At 40.3% G+C, this 23,131-nt stretch overlaps 1 protein-coding gene across 1 annotated transcript in view; it reads left to right on the top strand.

Annotated features, from left to right (window-relative positions):
• TTC21B (tetratricopeptide repeat domain 21B) overlaps positions 1 to 23,131 on the top strand; it is a 3,240,027-nt gene that overhangs the window by 77,601 nt on the left and 3,139,295 nt on the right. Inside the window, exons 2-3 of the mRNA XM_044075355.1 lie at positions 14,280 to 14,409; positions 14,504 to 14,614. Of these exons, the coding sequence (XP_043931290.1) occupies positions 14,280 to 14,409; positions 14,504 to 14,614 (241 nt within the window). The remainder of the gene's footprint in view (positions 1 to 14,279; positions 14,410 to 14,503; positions 14,615 to 23,131) is intronic.

Raw genomic sequence — 23,131 nt, 5'->3', positions numbered from 1 at the left:
GGTTTCCGTCAGGACTATGCTCAAGGTGGTGTCCAGTGTGGTTTTAAACCAATCCATCCATTTACCAACCTTTTTCCTTAATCCTCAGAATAGAGGGGAAAGGATTCTGCACTCGTTGGACGTGCACAGACAGCTCAGGTTCTACCTTGACAGGACTAAGCCTTTCAGAAAATATGACCAGCTGCTAGTCAGCTTTGCTACAGGGGCAGAGGGCAAGGCCATTTCGAAGCTAACCATTTCCAAATGGATAGCGCACTGCATCCATTTTTGCTACAAGCACCATGGAAAACCTACCCCTCTGGGGATCAGAACTCCTTCCACTAGAGCTACTTCAACCTCTACAGCATTTCTCAGGGGGGTCCTCACCAGGGACATCCTGGAAGCTGCAACCTGGAGTTCTGTACACACCTTCACCAAGCGTTACCACTTACCTGTTCTCTATCCTATTTACATATCCTCTTTATGGCATAGGTATTTACTTTTTACTGGATGTGTTCCACACCATGTAGTAGCTTCCTATTTTGGGGGCTCCTGACATCTAGGGCAAGAAAAACTGATGCAGTGGCATCTGCTGCATGTTTTATACCCCCTGACGACCTGATGTCATGGAAGAGGCAACGGTATCCAAAGCAAAAATCCCAAGACTCTGGTATTCAGGCTGACTTGAGGGCTACCTGCTGGCAGATAACCCAGGTATGATAACTGCAACAGTGAATATATTCTAACATTTACATTTTATGGTAATTGTACACGACTATACTTTTCTCAGTTTTTGTATTATCCTTTATTTAATCTCTGAATCCTTTTTTAATCCATACTCCTAAATACTTAATTTTATAATGTCCCCATAAATATGGCTTTTGCTGAACCAATTCCTATGTGGGTACATAGTTTATAGCTATAGCCTTTGTTTTATCATTAATTTTTATCATTAATTTTTATATCCTGGACAAACCCGGAACTCTCTCAGAATTTTCCATAACACTGAGATGTCCTTTTCTGGTTCCATCAGGTATCATCTGCAAGTAAACACAACTTTCTTGACCACCAAATCAAATAATCTTTGAATTTGAGTCCCTTAATTTCTTTACCAGTGACTGTAAATATAACCCAGATAACCAAGGGGAAAGAAGACACCCCTGTGTGGTTCCTGTGTTCAAACACAGGTTATCAGGGGAACCTGCTTACTTTGATTTTTGCCTCTGATCCCTCATTATATTCTTGGAATTGTGACTGTATTATTGTTTCAGGAAATGCAAATACTTCCATTGCCCTACTCATAAAATCCTAGCTTACTCTTTTTTGAATATTTTGTCTGCATCAAGGTCCACCAATAACAGCAATATTTTCTTGCATTCTGCTTCCCTGTGGATCATTATTGTTCTATTAATGTTATGAAATGTTTGTCTCTCCTCCACAAAACCACATTGGTCCATGTCTATCAATTTTGCCATCACCATTGCCATTCTTTTAGTTGTTATAGACATAAACATATTATAATCATGGTTTTAAAATTGAAATAGACCTGTATGAAGTTGGATCAGATCGGTCTTTACCACCTTTAGGCATTACAGCCACTATAGTTTTTTTTTCCAAGATGTTTGTGCCTTCCTTCCTTTTAAAATAATGTTAAGCAGATGCTTCCAGATCTTCGCTTTCTCCCCTCCTAACTTCCACACTCCACCGAAGAACCATTTGTTCCTGGATATTTTCCTTCAGATTGGTTATAGATCACCATTTTTATCTCTTCTTTTGCTATCTTAACTGTTTAGTTATTGAGCCTCATCTACTTCTAGTTTTGGCATATTTGTCTTCCTTAAGTATTTCCATTTGTGCATTTTCTTGATTTCACCACCACTTGGCTTTGTACAAATTTTCATAAAATTTCCAAAATATCTGTAATACCTATACAGAATCTCTGGATATGTTCTTGTTATGGTCTCCCTAAGGTTGTCAAGACCCCTTTCTACTTTCTGTTGGCTAAGTCATTGTGTCATATGTTTTAATGTTGTGAAGTTATTCTCAAAATGCAATTGCTTAACAGCAGTCTTTCTAAACTCTTGCATATTATCCACGTACTCCCTTATTTTCTTTTTAGCACTTTGCAATTGTGCGTCTTGTTCTGTGAGATTGCCCTTATTCTGTAATATTTTAACCTTTGCAGGCCTTTCCAAATAATTATTACTACTTAACAGATCTCTGTTTCTCTTATTTCTGCCCTATTTTTAAGCTCCACTTTAATTTTATCCAAATCCCCTTCTGAAACTTGTGGAGTGCTTTCTATCTTCCCTAATAACTCCCGCATATTTTCTACTACTTTCTAACAGTCTTTTTTTTTAACAGATAATTGAGGGATTGCGATTCTCATCTTTACTTCATCACCCTGCATTTTTATCTTTGTAGTTATTGTCACATTATCTGAAATAGTAATCGGATGTGTTGTACTTCTCAATTAAATGCACATGTTCCTGTGAAATGTAATTTCTGTCAAGTCTAGCCCAGTTATTGTACATTGGGAAATAACATGCAAAGAGTTTCTTTTATGGAATTCGCATCTGTCATACCACACCCAGTTCTTTTATTTCCTTTACAACATTAAACAGTTCTATTACAGTTAGTTTTGCTCTTCACAACTTCAGTGTTACTTCCTAGGCTAGTGATCTTTGATTTTTAGCAACCTAGCCATGCATTCCCTCTGAGTCTCAAGTCTTAGTAGTTTAGTACCAAGACCCCCTTGAATTTTGCAGATGTCTTGCATAATCCGTGGTGAGATCATCTTTTAGTATTGTGCAGAACCCTTGTGTATTGTAAATATGAATGACCATAACCATTACAACACTCAACAATTCTGGTACAGTTGGTTTTGCTTTTCATAGCTTCAGTGTTACTTCCCAGGCTATTGATCTTTGAGCATTTTTTTAGCAACCTAGCCATACATTTGCACAGTCGCAAGCCTTAATAGTTTTAGTACCAAGACCTCTCTTATTTTGCAGATGTCTTGCTTAATCCCAGGTGAAATAATCCTTCAGTATTGTGCAAAACCCCTTTGTATTGTAAATATGAATAACCATCATGTTGGAGCAGGTATTTACACATTCCCATGTCGAAGGACAAGGGTACCAGTCAGGGGTGAACTTAAGTTCCCCATCCATGCATCCAGATTGCACTTGACTAAAGAAAGAGTCTTACTTAACTTCACATGGAGAGGAAGACAGTTCCAGATAAGTGGTGTTCTTTCTGAGACGTATCTATCCTTCCAACATGTTCTATTTAAGTTGCCATAGAAATTGAAGTCTCTAAAGTAGGTGTTTCTACCGCTGTTGGACTTTTAGGTGTTTAGAAGGTCTGAAAGGATGTGGTTGGTAGATACTGTGTATACTAAGCAGAGATATCCCCTTTGCAGTTTGTAGGACACTTGGAAAAGGGACAGAGCTTTGAGGTGGTTAGAGTAACTTTTGTGATTTAATCCCTTTATTTTCTTAGTGAGCAAACCCTGTGCTTGCACAAGTTCATGCTGAATGAAGCATTCTTTTCAATGACTGGCCTAATGAGTGCCATGTACAGTGGAATGGCCACCTCTATATATTTGGATGTTATCCCCGTGCTAATAAGTTGTGCTTTAAAGAAGGACTTCATAACAATAGCAGACAGTCTGTGGTCAAATAATAGCTCAATGTTTGCATATGTTCACAGGTCCATCGCAGTTGGATCAGTTTTCAGGGGATTATTGTGATGTAATAGTTGCAGGGAACATCTTGCCTGCTGAAGGATACATTTGTGCAATTTTTGACTTTTTAGTTTTAGGCCATGGTTTTTAACACCAGCTTTTTGTGCGTGACGGGCCTTTCTAAAGGATTTTGATGTCTTCTGGAGAGTTTGATAGCACCAAGTTTACAGTCCTCAGAAAAAACTGTCCGCTATAAACCTTAACAGTTTGCCCTGACCTCTGTGATGTAGATGCCAAAAAGGAGTGGCCCAATGACTGAAATCTGGGGTGCTCCACTAGTGACGAGGCTGTAGCTAGAGATAGCTCCACCCACCTTTATTTCTTGTTCTATTTGTGACCCGGTTTGCTATACGATGAGATACATAAAGGTTTATATTTAGCTAGATGTGTTTTATTACTGAGCCTAAATGGGAAGATGGTATCATATGCCTTGTAAAGGCCAGGTGTGTGGTATGAACAGTTTTTCCTCTTCCATTGCTTTGGTGATATTCTCAAAGAAGTCAAAAAGGTTGAGTAGGTAGGCTCTGCCATTGACAAAACCAGAGTGGCTCTGGACAATAATTTGTAGGTTACATGTGTTTTATTTTTTTATTTATTTATTTATTTATTTTTTATTAATTCCTTAATGATCCTTTTCATAGCTTTACAGATAAAACTAGTCTGGAATATGTCTGTAGTTGCCCCGGATTGGTTGACACCCTCACTTTTCTAAAGGGGGATGACTGTTGCAGTCTTCATTCATTTGGTACAAGCCCTGTTAGAAGGCTAATATTGAAAAGCCTCTCTATGGGGTTTGACAAATAATGCTTCAGACTAACTAGCAGGCATCATGGTATGTTATCTGGCCCTGCAGATGTAGTTTTCTTTGACTTGGTGCCTTGCAGACTTGTTCTTGGAAGATTTGAGGGGGTGATGTGGACACTGATAAGGTCTCGCCAAGAGGGGGTGAAGTTGTAGCTAAATGTATCCACTACTATGTTGACCGTCTCCAGGCAGTTATATTATTTACTATTAGCGATGTGCAATTTTTAAAATTATTTCTGAGGGTTGTGATGTAGTTAAAAAGGGTCTGTGTTAAATTGGCAAACGCTTAAAAAAGCGAACGCTGATTTATTGACCCCATGTAAGCAAAAGCTTACAATCCCGAAAACTTAGAACAGCGATTCCCCCCCCCCCGAGAAAAAAGTCGCTGTTCCACAAAAGAGAAAAAACAAAACTTTAAAACATTACATGAAGTGGGGGCCTTTGCCCCCCAACACCCCCTGATGTGGGGGGCACAGCACCCCACACCCCCTACTTAATTATACCAACTCTGAGATTGCATTACAGTGACAAAAATGGCAAAGTAACAGAGGCAGGCAAATAAATTCTTTCCCAGGGAAAGAAATCGGTTGTATGCCATTTCGGTATTTTGCCATTTTTTGTGCTTTCAAGTTTGATCAAGACACCTTTGAAAGAATGCTTTGGCCATATAATGGTAACCCGTTAAAAAGGCTCTGATTTTCTTTTGCCTAGTTGGCTATTTTTACTTGTGTAGCTTTTGGTGATTTAATCAGGGTCAGAAGTGCCCTGTTAGCCTCTGACCATTTTTAGCATTTGCGAAATTAGATTTTTATATGCAATGAACTTTTCTCCTTTTTTGTATAGCCTGATTTATATTGGGTTTCAACCACAAGGGTGTTTTGTTTTTTCTTGAGCTGGGCATTGTATTTATTTCAGGGGGGGACAGATGCTTCTTGCATGTTCATAGAAATTGGCAGTGAAGGATTCCGCATTTGTAGTGGGGCCTCAGGGAGAAAAGGAAAGTTGAATTTTGTCAGGTCAACACTTAGCTTTAATAGATTTTCCTTGGCATAATCTCTGAATAGCATGTTAGAATATGCTTCTTGGCTTTAGTCTAATGGAAAATTTGACTGATTTTATGGTTTGATTTGATTAGGGAGGGGGTTATTACTGGAGGGCAGCAGAGCTGTCACATATTGGTAAGGCCAAGTCCAATATTTTCTCTTCCCTCGTTAGAATATGGACCAACTGGTCCAGTAAGTTTGTATTACTGAAGTCCAGAAATCTCTGGGATTACATGTTTTGGGATGTTTGTTTCCCAGTTAATGGATGGGTACTTTGTTCCCTAAGAGAATTTTTTTTTACTAAATGTTTAAGGCTTCCATATTAGACGGGTAGGAGTCATGGCCCAAGGTGGGGGGTGTATAGTTGTCTTACAGTGTGATATGGGGTTTTGTTAATGGTAATTTGGACACTTGATTTTTGCATCTGATCCTTTGTATATCCTGCAGATTTTCCTTAATGCATCAGGAAATGCAAATGCTTCCATTGCCCTACTCCAAAAAAATCCCATCTTACTCTTTTGAATACTTTATCTGCATCAAGACCCACCAATACCAGCTGCATTTTCTTTTATTTTTTTATTATTATTATTTAATTTATTAATGTTGTCAAATGTTTGCCTCCACTCCACAAAACCACATTGATTTGTATCTATCAGTTTTGTCAACACATTTGCCATTCTTGTAGCAGTTGTAGACATAAACACTTCATAATCATGGTCTAAAATTTAAATGGGCCTGTATGAACCTGGATTTGATGGGTCTTTACCATCTTTTGTTTATTTTTTTTTTCTAGGAAGTTGGTAACCCTCCCCCCTTTTTAAAACACTGAATATTGTTAAATCAAACCTTCCAGATCTTTATTTTCTTTTCTGCTAGCTTTCAAACTTCCACCAGAACAAGATTTGTTATAAATCACCATTTTGTATCCCATCTCCTCCTATCTTGACTGTTAATTATTGAGCCTGATTTACTTCTTACCTTGGCATATTTAAGTTTTCCACAAATATTTCCATTTCTGTTTTTTCTTGATTTCCCCACTAGTCTGCTTTTATATAATTTTTTTTATAAAATTTCCAAAATATCTCCATCTCTAATACCCCTATATGATCTTTGGCTATTTTTCTTATTATAGGCTCCCTAAGTTTGGCAACAACCCTTTCTAATTTCTGTTGCCTGTCATTATGCCAAAAGTTATTGTCCTCTGGAGTTATCAGAAATAAGTTGCTTAACCGCAATCTTTCTAAACTCATGCATATTATCCAGGTACTCCCTTATTTTCTCTTTAGCACTCTGCATTTGCACCTATTCTTGCTCTGTGAGATTCCCCTTATTTTGTAGTACTTTAACCTTCGTCAGACTCTCTAAATGTTTACTTCTTAACCATATCTCTTCTTTTATTTCTACATTAGTTTTAACCTCCACTTTCATTTTATCCCACTTGCTAGCTGTAACGTATGGAGTACTGTCTATCTTCCCTAATAAATCCCAAATAATTTGCACTGCCCATTCCTTAAATTCCTGTCTTTTTATTAGGTAGGTGGGAAAAACACCAGTATCTCGTCTTTACTTCATTACCCTGCATTTTTACTTTATTTTGACATGATCTGAAGTGGTTATTGGATATGTGTCAAAGTTCTCAAATGCACAAATTCCTGTAATACATAATGTCTGTGTAGTCTAGCCCAATTATTATACCATGAGGAATAATATGTAAATTCTCTGACTTCCTACTACTGAATTCACATCTTCCATATCAAATATTTTCATAAATTTCTTCAGACATATACCCTCTTTTGTTATATTTTCCCTTCTAAGCCCCCCAGATGCATCCTCATTGTTGTAAATCAAATTCCACTCCCCACCTATAAGTAATATTTCCTGCAGAAAGCGGAGATTCTCCCATTTTAAGCTCCATAATAGTAGTTTTAGGTGGAATATAAATACATGCCAGTGTAATCTTCATCTCTTGCTAATAGACCCCTTACTACTGCAAATCTGCCATTATCAGTTTTCCTCTTCTGTCACTATTAGAGCTCCTCTAGCAGTTCATGTAAGTAGTCCTCTTTTCCTTTGTCTCTGATATTGTGCTGAATGTCCATCCTGAAATCCTTTATCAAAGTCGTGTGCTTATTTCTTTCCAACTGTGTCTCGTGTAGTGTTGCCATTTGCATTCTGCATTTCTTAATATAAATAACTATTATTTCCATTTTGACTGTACCTGTGAGACCATTCACATTTCAAGATGATATGAAGTACCATCTTTATAAGAAGTTATTCCCACCTATTATATATGGCAAATGTTTTAAATATCGGTTTCCAGCTTTTGTGATGCATGCACCCTCTAATGTTTGGCAGGTTTAATCCTTTATACAGTTTATTTTTAATGAACATTGGAACCTGTGTCACATTTTATAAAACTTTTTGTTTTATTGAAAACCTTCATTCAAAAACAAACACCCCCCATAACATGTTAATATAATACAAATGCACAAAACTATGTACATCTTTAGATAAAAAATGTTTAATCCTCCTAATAGGAACACGTGTACCAAATAGATAGCCGCAAACACAAAAACATTAACTCTCTTCCCCTTGAAGAAACCAATGATATGATATTGTCAGTTTTTCATCTCATCCTCGCATATGGGTCCGGATCTGATCCATCGGATCTGACTTGGCTGTCAGTAAGCTTGTGGCAACCAAAAAGCTCTTGGATACCTCTCCTTACCCACAATGCATCTATCCCCATTACCTCTGATGTCATTTGCAACTTTGTGAAGATGTGGTCCGGTCTGCTAGCTTTTGGTTATCAGGTAGTATAATTAAGATTTTTTTTTCCTTCTGTAATCTCCTTTTCTCTGTATATTTAGTGTAGTCTTTGCTATCTCTCCCTTATAGTTTTATAACCCATTCTTTACAGTAACCATTTTTAATTAGGTTACTTTTATTTCTTCTTGCTTGTTCCCTTTCACTTTCCCGTTAGTAACATTTTTGTATTGGTTACTTCCCTCCCTTTACATTTAAAGGTATATATTTAACTGCTATTTTAGTAGCTCTTCCCTTCCCTTTGCTTCTGTTTTTATAAAAAACAAAATTTCTCTCTTTCACTGTTTTCTCCAAGTGTGCATGTGTCTGTGTGAGTGGATTCTCTGCCTGTTCCTTTTCCTTGAATTATGGTGGAGAAACCAGAGGAAACCTATTTGTTTCAAAAAATGCACAAAGTGCGAGCACAAGATCCCATTAAGCGATTCACACTCACTGTGTCTATGTTATCTTGGCCCCCTTCACTTGCAAGAGGATTGCATGATCTGCCACTCCTTTAATCATTGAGCTTTAGTGAGAAGAAAAAATAAGCATATCTTGTGGAGCATGTTGCTTTCGGCCTTTGGGGAGGCTATTTCTGGAAGTAAAGACAAATTTGGCTCCTCCACAAAGATGAAGTCAGCTCATTCCAGCCCAGCTTCATCATCTATTTCCTCTAAATCCTACGATATTGGTAAAAACAGACACCCTCTTCTGCACTGACGGATACTTTGGAGCCGAAACTGAAAATGTCAGAATCTCCCAAGTCTGAGGAGTCTGTGATCTGATCACCAATCTTTACCCCACTGGATCTGACTTCTTCGGCTATGATCCTATCTAGCATGGATAGATCGGCTCTGTTGATGTCTGATCTGACAAGTAGTCCATTTTAAGCCTATCCTGACACTAGCGAGGACATAGTACTAGTCAACCTTTGATCTGGTTCCATTGAGGGTGTCCTCTTCTTTCTTATCTAGACCAAGGTCCCCATCCATCTCTTCTTCAGTAATCTTCTGCACCATCCGTTCCACATCTTCTTCAGTAATCTTCTGCACCATCCGTTCCACATCTTCTTCAGTAAGGCTGCTGGTCAAATGGGAAGAAGATGTGGAACGGATGGTGCAGAAGATTTTGTGGGTACAGGGCATCACTTAAGTCCCTCTTGACTTTGACCGTTATGGTGCTAGGTCTGTCTAAACTGTCCACTTCTCCTCCTCTGACTTCAGGGCAAGCTTTGGAGCCATTTGATCCGATATGCCCAGTGCCTTTCAGCTCTGATCTGAAGATGTCCTCTTCCTCAAATCAGACTTCCTCTCAGAATTTGTTGGCCCTTTTGGAGCCAGAGAGTTTCTTGAGCCATAGTGAACCTTACGAACCTAGAGTGCACTCTACTCCCAGGTCTTGGAAGCAGTCGATGCACCTCAGGGCTTTGGCGAAGGTGAGCTTAGCTTGGGCTTCAACCCCTGGCGAACTGGCTTCTGGAATGGAGGGGGACCCCATTCTGAAAGCATGGTTTCTTGGAGCTGGAGTCCTTGTATATTCAGGAGCAGTCAGCTTTTGGGGCTTTGCGATTTTTGTGAAATCTTTTTTTTGTCATAACTCTAGTATGCATCTGAAGCATGTGTAGTAAAGAGCCAGTTCTTGAGGGCTAGCCAGCTTAATACTACAATGAAGAGATTTATCAGAAGTTCAAGCCATGTCAAATTATTTCATGCATAGAGGTTATAGTAGGCCCCTTTTGACAAATATTGCTGAAGATGTTAAGTTAGAGCATTATAGTTCAGCTTAGCCATATTTGTATAAGGAAAAGGAAACATCTGGGGGATCCTAGAATTATTAACCATCTGAAGGAATATAATGTAGAATATGTTATGAAATTTAATAGGAACTCATCACAGATTAGGAATATTATTCAGAGAAATTGGACCATTTTGAATTCTGACCATGATGTTAAGAAGATAGTAGGTGATGAACCATTTTTTGTATACAAGAAAGAAAAAAATCTGAAAGTCTCTTGTGGGACTTTGAGGAATGTTTTGTTATCATCTTCTTTTTGTGAGGAGAAATCTGTTTTTGTAACTTGGTTTCTTCTGTGTCTCAACAGACTACCTGTTTGAAGTATGCATATAATTCTGCTGATGCCACATCCAGGTGTGCTGCCACTGGAACTATTAGGAGAAGGTTTTCTTGGCTGCATTCTCAAAACCTCTGAGAGGGTGTCAACATTAAAATTGTGAATTCCCCCCTTGGATAGAGAACTAGTTTTGTGCCTTCTGCTGCAGAGATAATTAAAAAGTGTTATACGAGAGGAAAGGTGATTCAAATGATCTCTCAGATTTTTCAGCCTTTCTGTTTCAAGTCTGCCATCAGATTTAGTGTTCCTTGTACAACTTTCTTTAAAAATAAACAAATCACTTTAAGCTGCTGGCAAGTCAACATTTAAAAAGCAATGGCAGTGAGGTTCCAAAAAGAAAGCAAGACCCCCAGAACAAAGGACAGTCCAATAAGTCCAAATGATTTATATCAAGTATTTCCAACCCCCTCCTCCCAACCTGGTAATCCTTTAATCCTTCCAGAAAGTCTGAACTTCAATTTCTGTCTTTGGCAGCAGGTAGTTTCAAAGGGATAAGTTCTTTGTATAATCCATGAAAGTTACAGATGGTAGTGGGAATCTCTCCTCATTTTCAGGGGAATCCTACCTACTTTCCAGAGCAGACTCTCTTTTTCCCTCCCATCATTCAGCATCTGCTGTCTAAGAGGGACAGTTAGTGGTAGGGTTTTATTCCAGGATGTTCCTGAGGTCAGTGAAAGAAGATTATTGGAGACCTTTTCTGGTTATTTCTAAATCTGTTTGACTTTGATTTCTAAATCTGTTTGTCGAAGAACCCAAGTTCAACATCCTGTTTCTTCACAACTTTTTTAGTGACTTAGGATTTACAAGTTGCATATCCTCACATTTGTATAGATCCAAATTTCAGATGTTTAAGATTTTCTGTGTTTGGATCACATTTATTAGTTCTCTGCACTGCTCTTTGGCCTATGTAGAGCTCCAAGTGTATTCACAAAGTGGCTAGCCCATATGATGGTCTACTGCAAACTACTAGGCATTCACATTTTTCTTCATTTAGTTGACGTGCTTATCTTTGCAAAGTCTTTCTCTTATAAAAAGTGTCTGTAATTCCTCAGTTCTGTAAGAGGTCTCCTGCACTGCCTGTGATTCCAGGGGAACTTGCAGAAGTCTTGTCTGATTCCTCCTTTTAGGATTGTTCATAGTTTAGTACTAAGCTAACTGCCCCTGCAGCAGTGATCCTAATGATGAACATACCACAGTTGTCCGTAAACTTACCATAACAATACATGTTTGAACTATCACTGCTGCAGTAGCCACTCTCTCCTGCCGTCCCTCTTATTTTTTTTTGTGTATTTTTGTTGCCAGAGTGAGTATCTTTATTTTTTCCCCAGCATGGTTCTTGTCGGGGCTTTAGCCTCTGTCTGTAGCATGAAAGCTCTGAAGGGTTTGACAGCCAAACCTTAGTTGAAGGTGCCTTGAAGTTTTGGAAGCTTGGCCAGCTGTTGCATCTTTAGTAGGATATTACCCATATAGGTAAGGCTGCTGGAGAAGTGATAATTTAAAATTTACTGTTGTTGTGTACTTGCACATCTACTTTCCCATCACCTTGGTGATGTTTAACCAGAAAGGGCCATTGTTCAACCCTCAGAAGTAGTTTTGAGAAATGTTTTTGTATGCTGCCCTGTCTCTAGCACATCAGGCAAAGTGCCAAGGAAATGTGGACAGGGCACGTTCTTACTCCTTTAAGGGACATTTCCTCTTAGGCAACTCCACCTCTCCCCCCTGGCATGAGTGATGGATTTCCTTTTCTCCACCAGGGAATTTGCACCACACAGTATGCCTCCAAGTGAGTGCATCTCTCTCCAGGAAAGGTGAGCAAGCCATGCCCCTTCATTCCTGGCAGTGTAACAGGGATTCTGGGATAGTATTCTTAGACATTGTGTAGTGATTCACACACCATCTGGTGTTTGTTTTGAATTGTCTGCCTGCTTTAACTGCAATATTTCTTGGTTTAAGCTGAACAAATCCAAGTGTTAATATTGGCCATAATGCTGATACATAAGAAGGATTTGGAGACTGATGCCCTTTGTGTTCTGCTCCTTACTTCACAGGCTGCGTATGCAGATGGTTATGAGTAACATGTTTAAAGATCAAAATGGTGTATTCGGGCATCTGTACAATTTTGAGAGACTAAAAGAAGTGTAAAATGCATTGCTTATTTGTGCATTGGTGGTAGTAGTACAGATAGTAGATACTCCCAAAAAAAAAAAAAAAATTCTTCTGTTCCATGTTGAATACACAGGAGTAAAGGAATAATGTATGAAGTATAATAGAAGATAGAAGACTGGTTTAGAAAAAGACAACAGACACAAATTTGTGTTGTATTTAGTCTAAAGAATTATTAAGGTCGTATAAACGAGTTAAGGAAGGAAAAGAAAGAAGAATATCGGGGAGCTAGACATTACAAGCTCAAAACCTACCAACAAATCCTGAGCTGTGGGAAATCTTGCTTAGGTACACATTAACAAGATTTGTGAGAGGCCAGATACTACTTGCCACACATGGGGAGGTACACACGAGTTACGATAGTGTAATTGTGCAGTGACAAATACAGCAGGGTGCCTACAGCTGACTGGGGTGATCTGACTGCCCACTGCAAGAGGTTGCACAAAGAGTTGCTCTGAATTAGTTCTTTAATGTGGCCATGGTGGGGGGGGTGGGGGGGTGGGCATACAAGAAGGTGAGAACTGAACATCACCCATCAACAGAGATGTTAGGCCAAGGTCCCATCTGCTTGAGTTGGTTGTAGCTGAGATGGATATAAAATATCTCGCAGCACTATTAAAGTATAAATGAAGTCCGCTAATGGCATGGCCAAATTTTTCTAAATAGCAGAAGTACCACCTCTGGTTTCCCATGAAGAGGCCTGTAGTTTAGTGGGGCTAAAATGGTCTGCAAATGATAAAAAAAAAAAAAAAAAAAAGCCAGTTAGGAAGCAGTTCTTTATCTTTTGGGAGAATGTTTCAGTTTGTGTAGACATAGGACCATCTTGTGGTGGAGACCACGGCTAACCTTGAATAAGGGGATATCATTAATGCCATAGGTGACATAAGCTTGAAGGGAGTATATAGGAGCATTAAAATAATGTCTCTGAATAGTTGTCACTTATCCAAGATTTTCATGTGTGCTGGAACCTCTTTTCTGATACTGTGTCTGTTTCACTTGTATGTTCTGGCTGCTTCTACTTACTTTTTGACCTACTTATGGTTTGTGCGGCCTTAAAAGTAGCTATGTCTATGCTTCCTAGAAACACATTAGTGCCTTTTGCGAATTTAAAACCTACCTTTTTTGTATTGCATATTGGCATTCTTCCTTTAGTCGTATATGACCAGCCTAGGTCAACAGCTACACCACATTTTTTGTATGTGTACTCTGAGGAACTGTATTTTATGATGTTAATGTAAAACCTTAAATCAAGTACATGCCTGTGTACTGTTCTCTGCAGTTCATACAAATTCACTTTTATGCTGCAAGCATGGTCTGTGAAATGCTGCACTGCTGTTTAAAGCCCCTGTGGCATATTGCTCATACTTCTCTACATAGCACACTTAAGTGCTTGTAGAGAACACTTAATTCGGATACCCTGTCTCTGAATCCCATTTTGTGTCAGCACTATTCCAGTTTAGCACTCAAGCAGTGTAAACCAAACTTACATGGCATGTACCTAGGCTTGCAAGTGTACCAGTTTCAGGTATCCCAGTTTTGACTTGAGCTACATTGAAGATGTGTAGTCAAATTAGGGAACTTTAACTAAATATTTTTGTCCTTTTAGGCTTTGATTAATTACTTCTGTCAGGAAAGATACTTCAACCATGTCCAAATTACTGCTAATGAAGGCCTTAAAAAGTATGGAAATGATCCTGTCTATATTTTCTTTCGTGCTTATGGAACCCTAATGGAAGGTAACATTGCTTTCTGGTAAGAAATCTACATATTTGAATCTGAACAATAAATGGAAATATTTGTTGTTATTTGACTTTTTTATATGTCCATTAGGTCGAATTCAAGAGGCAATTCAAGAAATTGATGTTATTAAAGACCGGTCAGATTTTTCACTGTGTTCCTTGATGACTTTGATATATGCTTACAGAAAGAGCTCTAATCCAGGTGAGTGCTATCCTGTTTTCAAAAGAACACTGTGTACATAATTGTTTTGACTGAAAATCTTGAGTACTTGACAAAGTTTGTGAATGCACATTTGAAATTCTATACAAGACAGTTTTTCCTACATTTTCCAGTATTTAGACGACTTGCTTTTCTTTGCAGAGCCTTTTTCTGTCTTTTGGGTGACAGTTGTCCTTTATAATACATCCTTGTGAAATGCAGTGCATTTTATGGGTGTATCTGATGTATATGTTGCACGTTATAGAAATGAGTTTTATAACTGATACTTTTGTACAAGGCTGATGAAACCATCTGAGCAGACTGATGAATGTAATTATTATAAATTGAGTTATGATAAAATGTTAAATCTGTATATTGTATGGCTAACGTGCAGATGAGTTCATAAGAAAAGATGGTGAGGCATATCTGATCTGTTATGTTTTCCTGCCTTCATCTACAAGTGATATTCTTTTGAGGAACATTTGTCTGCCTTCTTCCTTCTGTATGTTTTGACCACGTCTACAACTACAAAGTTAACAAACTCACTGAACTAGGCATAAACACCTGCAGAACTTGCTGGCTTGCTAGGGACCCAGGAAGTCCTGGCTTGGTGAGACTGGTCACCAGTGGAATATCTCAGGACTCAATGCTGGGACCGTTTCTGTTTGGCCGTTTCCTTGGGGTATAAACATACTTATACAAACACTTCTAAAAATTAGTTCCTAAACCTTCTGGACTCTATTATGTACTTGAAAGCCGTACATACATCCTGTCATTGTTCCCATGTAAATTGCTTTTCCAGTCTGACTTCCCAGTGCTTTTTAACCTTCTTTGATTCCTTTTTTAGCAGCAGAGATTCAACTAAAAACTCAACCAGAGCAGGTTTTTCACTTAATATTTCCCTATACCTTTCTGTTTGACTATACTCTGATATTGATCCCTGTTAGGGAAGGCAAGTCTCTAGCCTGCAGTCCAAACATCTTCTTAGTTTCATCCCACTCTGTTACCTTTCCATGTGTAGTTACTTGGTTCCTTTGCCAGTTTGCTCCAGTAAATTCCAACCCCCTCTTGCCTATTTTGTGTACCCCTTCTTCTAGTTATCCCTATTGGCAAAATCTCTTTTCTCCATTGTTGTGCTGGCTTAGTTGTTAGAATACTTTCTAATACTTTATGAATATACTATTCTGTATGTTTGCTGCTGTTCTCTTTAAGGATCTGCATCCAAAATCCCACTCTCTCTATTTCTTGAGCTCCTAGTTGCTTCATAATTATTCTCTTCCATTCTGCATTTATAACCTCTTGCCCTCTTCCCTTTCCAGATAAATTTCTTCAACTCCTTTTAAATTATTGTCTACAACTTCTCCTGTGGTTGATAAAAACATGGCTGACCAATATATAAAACTAAAGGAACTAAAAACATTTTCACTGCTTGTAGCTTGCTAGCCATATCCATAAACCAAAAGCTTTCAGTATCTCCAGTTTTTGTATTATCTTTGTTTAGTCACTTTCCACAATCCTCAGCTATCATAACAGAATTCTTTTTAATCCATACTACTAAATACGTCATCTTACTGTGTCTCCATATATATTGTGGGTACATCATTTATGGCTAAACTGTTTGTTTTTTCAGGATATAAAATAATATTATTATATTAGAAATTAAAAATAAATATAAAATAATGAAGAGAAGACTTGAAGCTGTATCAAAATGTTCCACAACACTCCAGTGTCCATATCTGGATTTATTGGGTACAAAATAATATCCTCTGCAAATAAAGCCAACTTTTCTTGAGTTACCATACCAATTATATCCTTGCATTTCTGAGTTTTCTTTGCAAATTGCTGTAAATATAAAGCAAATAACAGGGAAATAGAACACCTCTGCTTAGTTTCTCTCCTCAAACACAAATTATGAGGGAGGAACACTCCCACTTTAATTCTTGCCTCTGATCTTTCATATATCCTCCTAATTGACATTATTATTGTGTCAGGGAATGCAAATGCTTTCATTGCACTACTCACAAATCCCAGCTTACTCTGAATGCTTTGTCTGCATCAAGACCCACTAACAGTGATATTTTCTTACATTCTGCTTCTCTCTGGATCATCATTGTTCAATAATGTCAAATGCCCCCCCCCCCCCCCAAAAAAAAAAAAAACACATTGATCCATATCTATCAGTTTTGGCTACATGTTTGCCATTCTTTTAGCTAGTGCAGACATAACACTTCATAATCATGGTTTAAAATTGAAATGGGTGAAGCTGGAAAGCTGATCGATCTTTACAATCTTATAGGTAATACAGCCACCAAAGCTTTCTTCCAAGATATTAGTGCTTCCCCTCCTTTTTAAAATACTGTTAAAAATCTTCCAGAAGTTTAAAACTTTCTTCCCTTCTAACTTCCACACTTGTACTGGAATACTGTTTGTTCCTGGATGCCTTCCTGAAGATTGATGATACATCACCATTTTTATCTCGGCTCCTTCCTCCCTAACTGGTTGTTAAACCTCATCTACCTCTAACCTTGCTATAATCAAGTCTTCCATAAGTATTTGGAGTTTACTTTATGATGTTCATAGTGTTTCACTGTTGCAGTCATGACTGTAGGGTTCTCCCCTGCCGGCAGGCAGTCCTCGGTCGGCCAGAATCCCAAAGTTTGGGTCCGGCGTCGGCTGTTCAGCCATGCTCCCTGACGTCAGAGCGCCAGGAGTACAAAGCTGACAGCCGACGCCATGTTCTTCGGTCTTTCTTGCCGTGCGGTGATAGCAGTTCGCAAGTGCCAGTCGGCTGACTCCTGACAATTTTTTCTAATCAAACTTCAAGTCCGAAGACTTTCTTCTCCTACTACAAAGCTAAGTACCCCATTGGGGAAACTTTTTTCTTGCTCACATAGACCTCTTTGCATCCCACCTCAATCATCAACTACAAATTTTTTGCACCAGGACTTTCCACGATCAAGCTTGGAAAGTGGATGCTCTATCATTCAGTTGGAGAAACCTCTCGGGATATGCCTTTCCGCCTCTTCCTCTTCTTCCACGGGTATTACTAAAGATCAAGCAGGACAAGCCCAAGATGATAATCTTGCTGGCCCCAAATTGGCCTCGACAGTTTTGTTACCCAACACTGAGAAACCTTTGTCTAGAGCCACCATGGGTTTTACCACAGATTCCGAACCTTCTGTCCCAACACCAGGGTCAGATTCTACACTCCCATGTCAAAACTCTCAGCCTGGCGGCCTGGTTAATCCAGGATCTTTGATTCATTCTCTCCTACCCAAGCAGGTTATGGATGTCATTTTAGAAGCCAGACGTCCTAGCACTAGAAAATCTTATGCAGGAAAATGGAAAAGATTTTGTTCCTGGATGCAGGCTCAGGATTCTGATCCTCTTATTCCTAACATTCCTCAGATTTTACTTTACCTGTCAGACCTCTTACATAAGGGTCTCTCTTTCTCTTCCATAAAGATACATGCCTCTGCTATTTCTGCTCATTATAATACAGACCCTCCTATCTTTTCCCACCAGCTCATGAGACAATTTCTCAGAGGAGCTAAGAACTTAAGGCCCCCTAGATCTCCTCCCATTCCTGCTTGGGATCTCAACTATGTTTTGGAAAAGCTCACCTTACCTCCTTTTGAGCCTGCTGCCTCATCTGACATCAAGTTTTTATCTTGGAAGACAGCCATCCTTTTAGCTCTGACCTCTGCCAGGAGACTTTCAGAGTTGCAAGCTCTTATGGCTGTGGAACCTTATATTATTTTTCATCAAGACAGGGTGTCTTTAAGGACTAATCCTACTTTCATCCCTAAGGTGGTTACCAAAGTGGCTTTAAATCAAACTATTCACTTGCCAACTTTTTTCCCCACCCCTCAAAATAAAGGGGAAAGGATCGTACATTCCTTGGATGTACACAGACAACTACGTTTTTACCTGGACAAAACCAAGGACATCAGGAAATCCGAGCAATTGTTTGTTTCTTATGCTTCAAGTTCCCAAGGTAAAGCTATTTCAAAACAGACCATTTCTAAATGGATTGCTCATGGAATCAGATTTTGCTATTCACACCATGGAAAGCAAATCCCAGGGAGTATAAGGACTCACTCTACCAGAGCTGCTGCCACTTCAGCTGCCTTCCTCAGGGGAGTTCCTACCAAAGACATTTTGGAAGCTGCAACTTGGAGTTCAGTGCATACTTTTTCCAAGCACTACAATCTACCTCTCTACTCTAAGTCTAGGGCAGGCTTTCCTTCTGCAGTCTTGCAGGGCCTTATAGCCGCCCCCTCTACTTTATGACCACCTCCCTTTCTTTCTGCTTTGGGATTCTACCCTACAGTCATGACTGCAACAGTGAAACACAATGAACATAGTACAGTTGTGTACACTTGCCATAAATGTAGATGTTCGAGTGTCTTCACTGTTGCAGTATGGGTTTCCCTCCCTCCTGTCCCCTCTTATTTTTTCTTTTGTGTGGTTCCTTTTTCCACCCTTCTTCTGAGGTGTATTTGCAAAGGGTGTATGGGACCTTATTCATTTTGGAACTTCTGACATCTGGGGCAAGAAAAACTGGAGAACATGGCGTCGGCTGTCAGCTTTGTACTCCTGGCGCTCTGACGTCAGGGAGCATGGCTGAACAGCCGACGCCGGACCCAGACTTTGGGTTCTGGCCGACCGAGGACTGCCTGCCGGCAGGGGAGAACCCTACAGTCATGACTGCAACAGTGAAGACACTCTAACATCTACATTTATGGTAAGTGTACACAACTGTACTTGCTTCATATTTCACTGTTGCAGTCATCACACTTGGGTTATCTGCCTGCAGGTAGCCCTCAGTTGGCCCGAATACCGGAGACTTGGTATTTCTGCGTTGGTTGCTGTCACTCCAGGACTGACGTCAGGTTGTCGGGAGTATAAAAACAGACAGCTGACGCCATTACATCAGTCTTTCTTGTTGAGGAGCCCGAAGCAGTTCGCACGAGTGCTGGTCGGCTGCTACCTGAGTTGTCGTGTCTGAATTGAATCATCCTGAAGTCTTCTAAAGCTAAGTTCCCCATTGAGGATCCTTTTTTCTTGCTGTAACAGATGTCAGAAAAAGTTAACAATTGTCTCACCTGTGGAAAGCAAATACCACACCAAGATTTCCATACTTACTGCATCACCTCTTTAGGCCCAGACCATGACGTACCTTGCTGTCGGTTTTGTGCCTTGTTCAACGTCCAAACTATTTGTCATCGGGTCCTTATTGTCGCTAAATGCTTTCGTTCTCTATCTCCGTATTCCGAAATGGCTTCGGTAAGCCATCCGACTACTGATCTTCTGAAAAAACGTAAGGATAAAGACAAACCGCAAAGGTCCAAAACTGCCGACTACTCTTCTGTTAAACTAGTCGACAGTTCACCAATACTCAGTGAGGTGCTTTTGCAGCCCCTGATGCCCGCTTCAATGGATTTGCAGGCCTTTACCGAGACCCGTTTGAAGTCCGGTATGCCGCAGGACTCTTCTTTAACTACGGAACCTGTGGATGTCTCTACCTTGGATGGGTGCGGAGCCGCTGAACAGGCACTGCTTTCTGAGGAAGTTCTTCGCTCTACCGATATTCGACGCAAACTAACTTCTTTCACGTCTTCAGTTCTGTCTAAAACTACCGAGTTTCTAAGGCCAAGAGTACGAGCTACTCCTAAAAACAGACAACCCAAACTCAAGCACCTGCTTCCTTGCCACAACATCAAATACTTAAAATGGCAGAAGACCTTATGCTGATTAGGGGAAGCCAGCCTTCCCCTCCTAAGAGAAAAAGACCTGTCCCCAGCAGCTTTAACAGACCAAGAGTCCGATGACTCGGAGGTATCTGATTATGAAGACATGCCTTTATCTGCTTATGAGGATTCAGATGCAGAAGAATCCATTCCCTCTGCTTCTCCTCCAGAGGATTTTCTTTTGGTAAAACCTTACATACTTTACTAGAGCTTTTCCACTGGGAATACCAAGACTGTCCTCAGTCCAAAAAGAGACTGAGAATTTCTAGATTTGCCCCAACATAGCCCTTTAGCAATACCACCAGTCCTGGATTTTGTGGATGATGTCTTTATGGAATGCAGTCTACCTCCTGATACTTTACCCCCTGCTCCTTGGAAACCAGACGGGTACTACAGAGTTCCTGACTCTCTCAAATTCCTTTTCAAAAATCCTACTGCTGACCCAGAGGTCATCTCACAGGGGCCTGAAGGTATCAGAGCAACTACAGCTAAGAATCCCACCCCTTCGGACAGGGAGTCAAGAGCTTTAGAGAGATGGGGGTAAGAAAGTATACATCTCTCACCATTAGGGCTTTGAATTGCCAGTTTCGCATGCTGAATTACCAACAACATATGGAACTTATTAAGCAAAGATTAGCTACCTTTACAGACTGTGCAGAAAATAAAGAATTACAAGAGCTTATGCATTCTGCAAGCCAAGTCAGCAAGCATACTTTGCAATGTGGCTTTGACACCCTGGAAGCATCTTGCAGGCCAACCGTCACTGGTTCTGTACTGAGAAGGCATGCTTGGTCTGGTAAGATCTGCTCCTTAAGCCATGTCGAATCAAAATTACTAGAAACTCCTTTGAATAAGGACCATCTGTTTGGCACCAAAGCAGAAGAGGTTCTTAAAAAGATGAAAGAAAAAGTTAAAATCTATGCAGACAGTCAAAGATTTCTTGCAAGTACAGCCTCCTATATTCAGTAGGCATTGCCCCTTCAAGGCCATCTCAAACTAGACCCAGGGGAAACGGACCCCCAGACTACAGTCTCCGGGTATGCAGAGAGCTAAGCAATGGAGTTCCTCCACTTCAAAAACAGAGATTGCTATGCCACCCCCTTACGGAAAGAATTCACAATGACTTTTCAACTCCACTCCACACCTTTGCCCAACTGCTTGTGCCCCAGGAGGAAAACTTGCCCATCATGCAAAAAGATAGACTTCCATCACCAAAGACCAGTGGGTCCTCAACATTGTATCCCGGGGGTACAAATTTTACTTGCACTCACTGCCAACCCCAAAAGGGTTCCTAGACTTTCCTCCAAACCAGTTTGCAGAGGCACAAAACCAAGTTTAATCGCTGCTCTCCATAAGGGCAATTCAGCCTGTTCCTGCGGAACAGATAGGTCAAGGGTTCTATTCCTGACTTTTCCTGGTACCCAGAAAAGAGAGCACTTTATGTCCAATCCTAGATCTTTCCATTCTAAACGCCTTCCTGATGGTACCAAAATTCAAAATGCTCACCCTTCAGCAGCTTCTTCCTCTGCTGGCCAAAGATGCCTGGTTAGCCACCCTAGACCTAAAAGAAGCCTATCTGCACATCCCTATCAGGGACTTGTGCAGTAAATACCTACACTTTAGGGCAGGATCTATTCATTATCAGTTCTCTGCTCTTCCCTTTGGCTTATCCACTGCTCCCAGAGTATTCACAAAATGCCTGGCTCCAGCCATTGCCTACTGCAGACCAAGAAAAATTCATATTTACCCATACTGGGATGACTGCCTGATTCAGGCAGACAGTCAGGAAATGCTGTTGCAGCACCTGACATTTAAAAAAATAAAATAAAAAAATAAAGCCTTCTAATCTCCCTGGGGTACACTATCAATGAAAAGAAATCAAAACTAGTCCCCAGTCAAAATATTGTATTCCTGGAAGCAAGCTTGGACACAGCACAGCAGGCTACTTCACTCAAATGGCCACCAGAACCCAGCTGTCCACAAGGAAAATCCTGCAGGCCCTAGGGTTCATGGCCTCTTGCCTCCTACTAATTCCATATGCCAGACTGCATATGAGGAAACTTCAGTGGTACTTTAAATAGTCTTTGGTGCCAACATTCTCAGGACCTGGAAGCATTCCTTCCCATCATACCTTGTCTAAGGACAGAGTTTCTTTGGTGGGAAGCAGCATGCAACCACAACAAGGGACTTCCCTTTACTCAACCCCACGCCACCCAGACCCTAACCACAGACTCATCAGACTATGCCTAGGGGGCACACCTGGACGACAAGTGCATTCAGGGCCACTGGAGCCCAAGTCAAATTCATCTGCACATCAATCAAAAAAGAGATGCTGGCTGTTCAGCATGCTCTAACAGCTTCAGATCCCTACTCTCACCAGGACCCCTGCTAATAAAAACTGAAAACACCACAGTTTTGTGGTACATCAACAAGCAGGGGGGAACCCACTCTTACCCACTCTGCAGGCTAGCCATGGCCCTGTGGAACACTGCCTTGGACATGCAGGTCCATCTGCAAGCTCAATTCTTGCCAGGCTAACAAAACTCACTGACAGATGACTTGAGCAGAAATCTCCTAGACCCACACGAGTGGCAGTTAGAGCCCAGCACCTTCAGCCTTCTGATTCAGAAATGGGGAACCCCAGAGGTGAATCTCTTTGCCTCCCCCTGTAATCACCAGCTCAGCAAAAGTCTGCACCAGGACACCTCACAGCAGGGCCTGGAAACTGGATGCCCTATCCTTCCAGTGGGTAAACCTCTCAATCTAT

The sequence above is a fragment of the Protopterus annectens genome, chromosome 6.part1, assembly GCF_019279795.1.
Source record: "Protopterus annectens isolate FY-2018-M chromosome 6.part1, PAN1.0, whole genome shotgun sequence".
Taxonomy (NCBI): Eukaryota; Metazoa; Chordata; order Ceratodontiformes; family Protopteridae; genus Protopterus; species Protopterus annectens.
The sequence above is the reverse complement of the archived record's forward strand: the minus strand, read 5'-3'. Positions and strand labels throughout refer to the sequence as shown.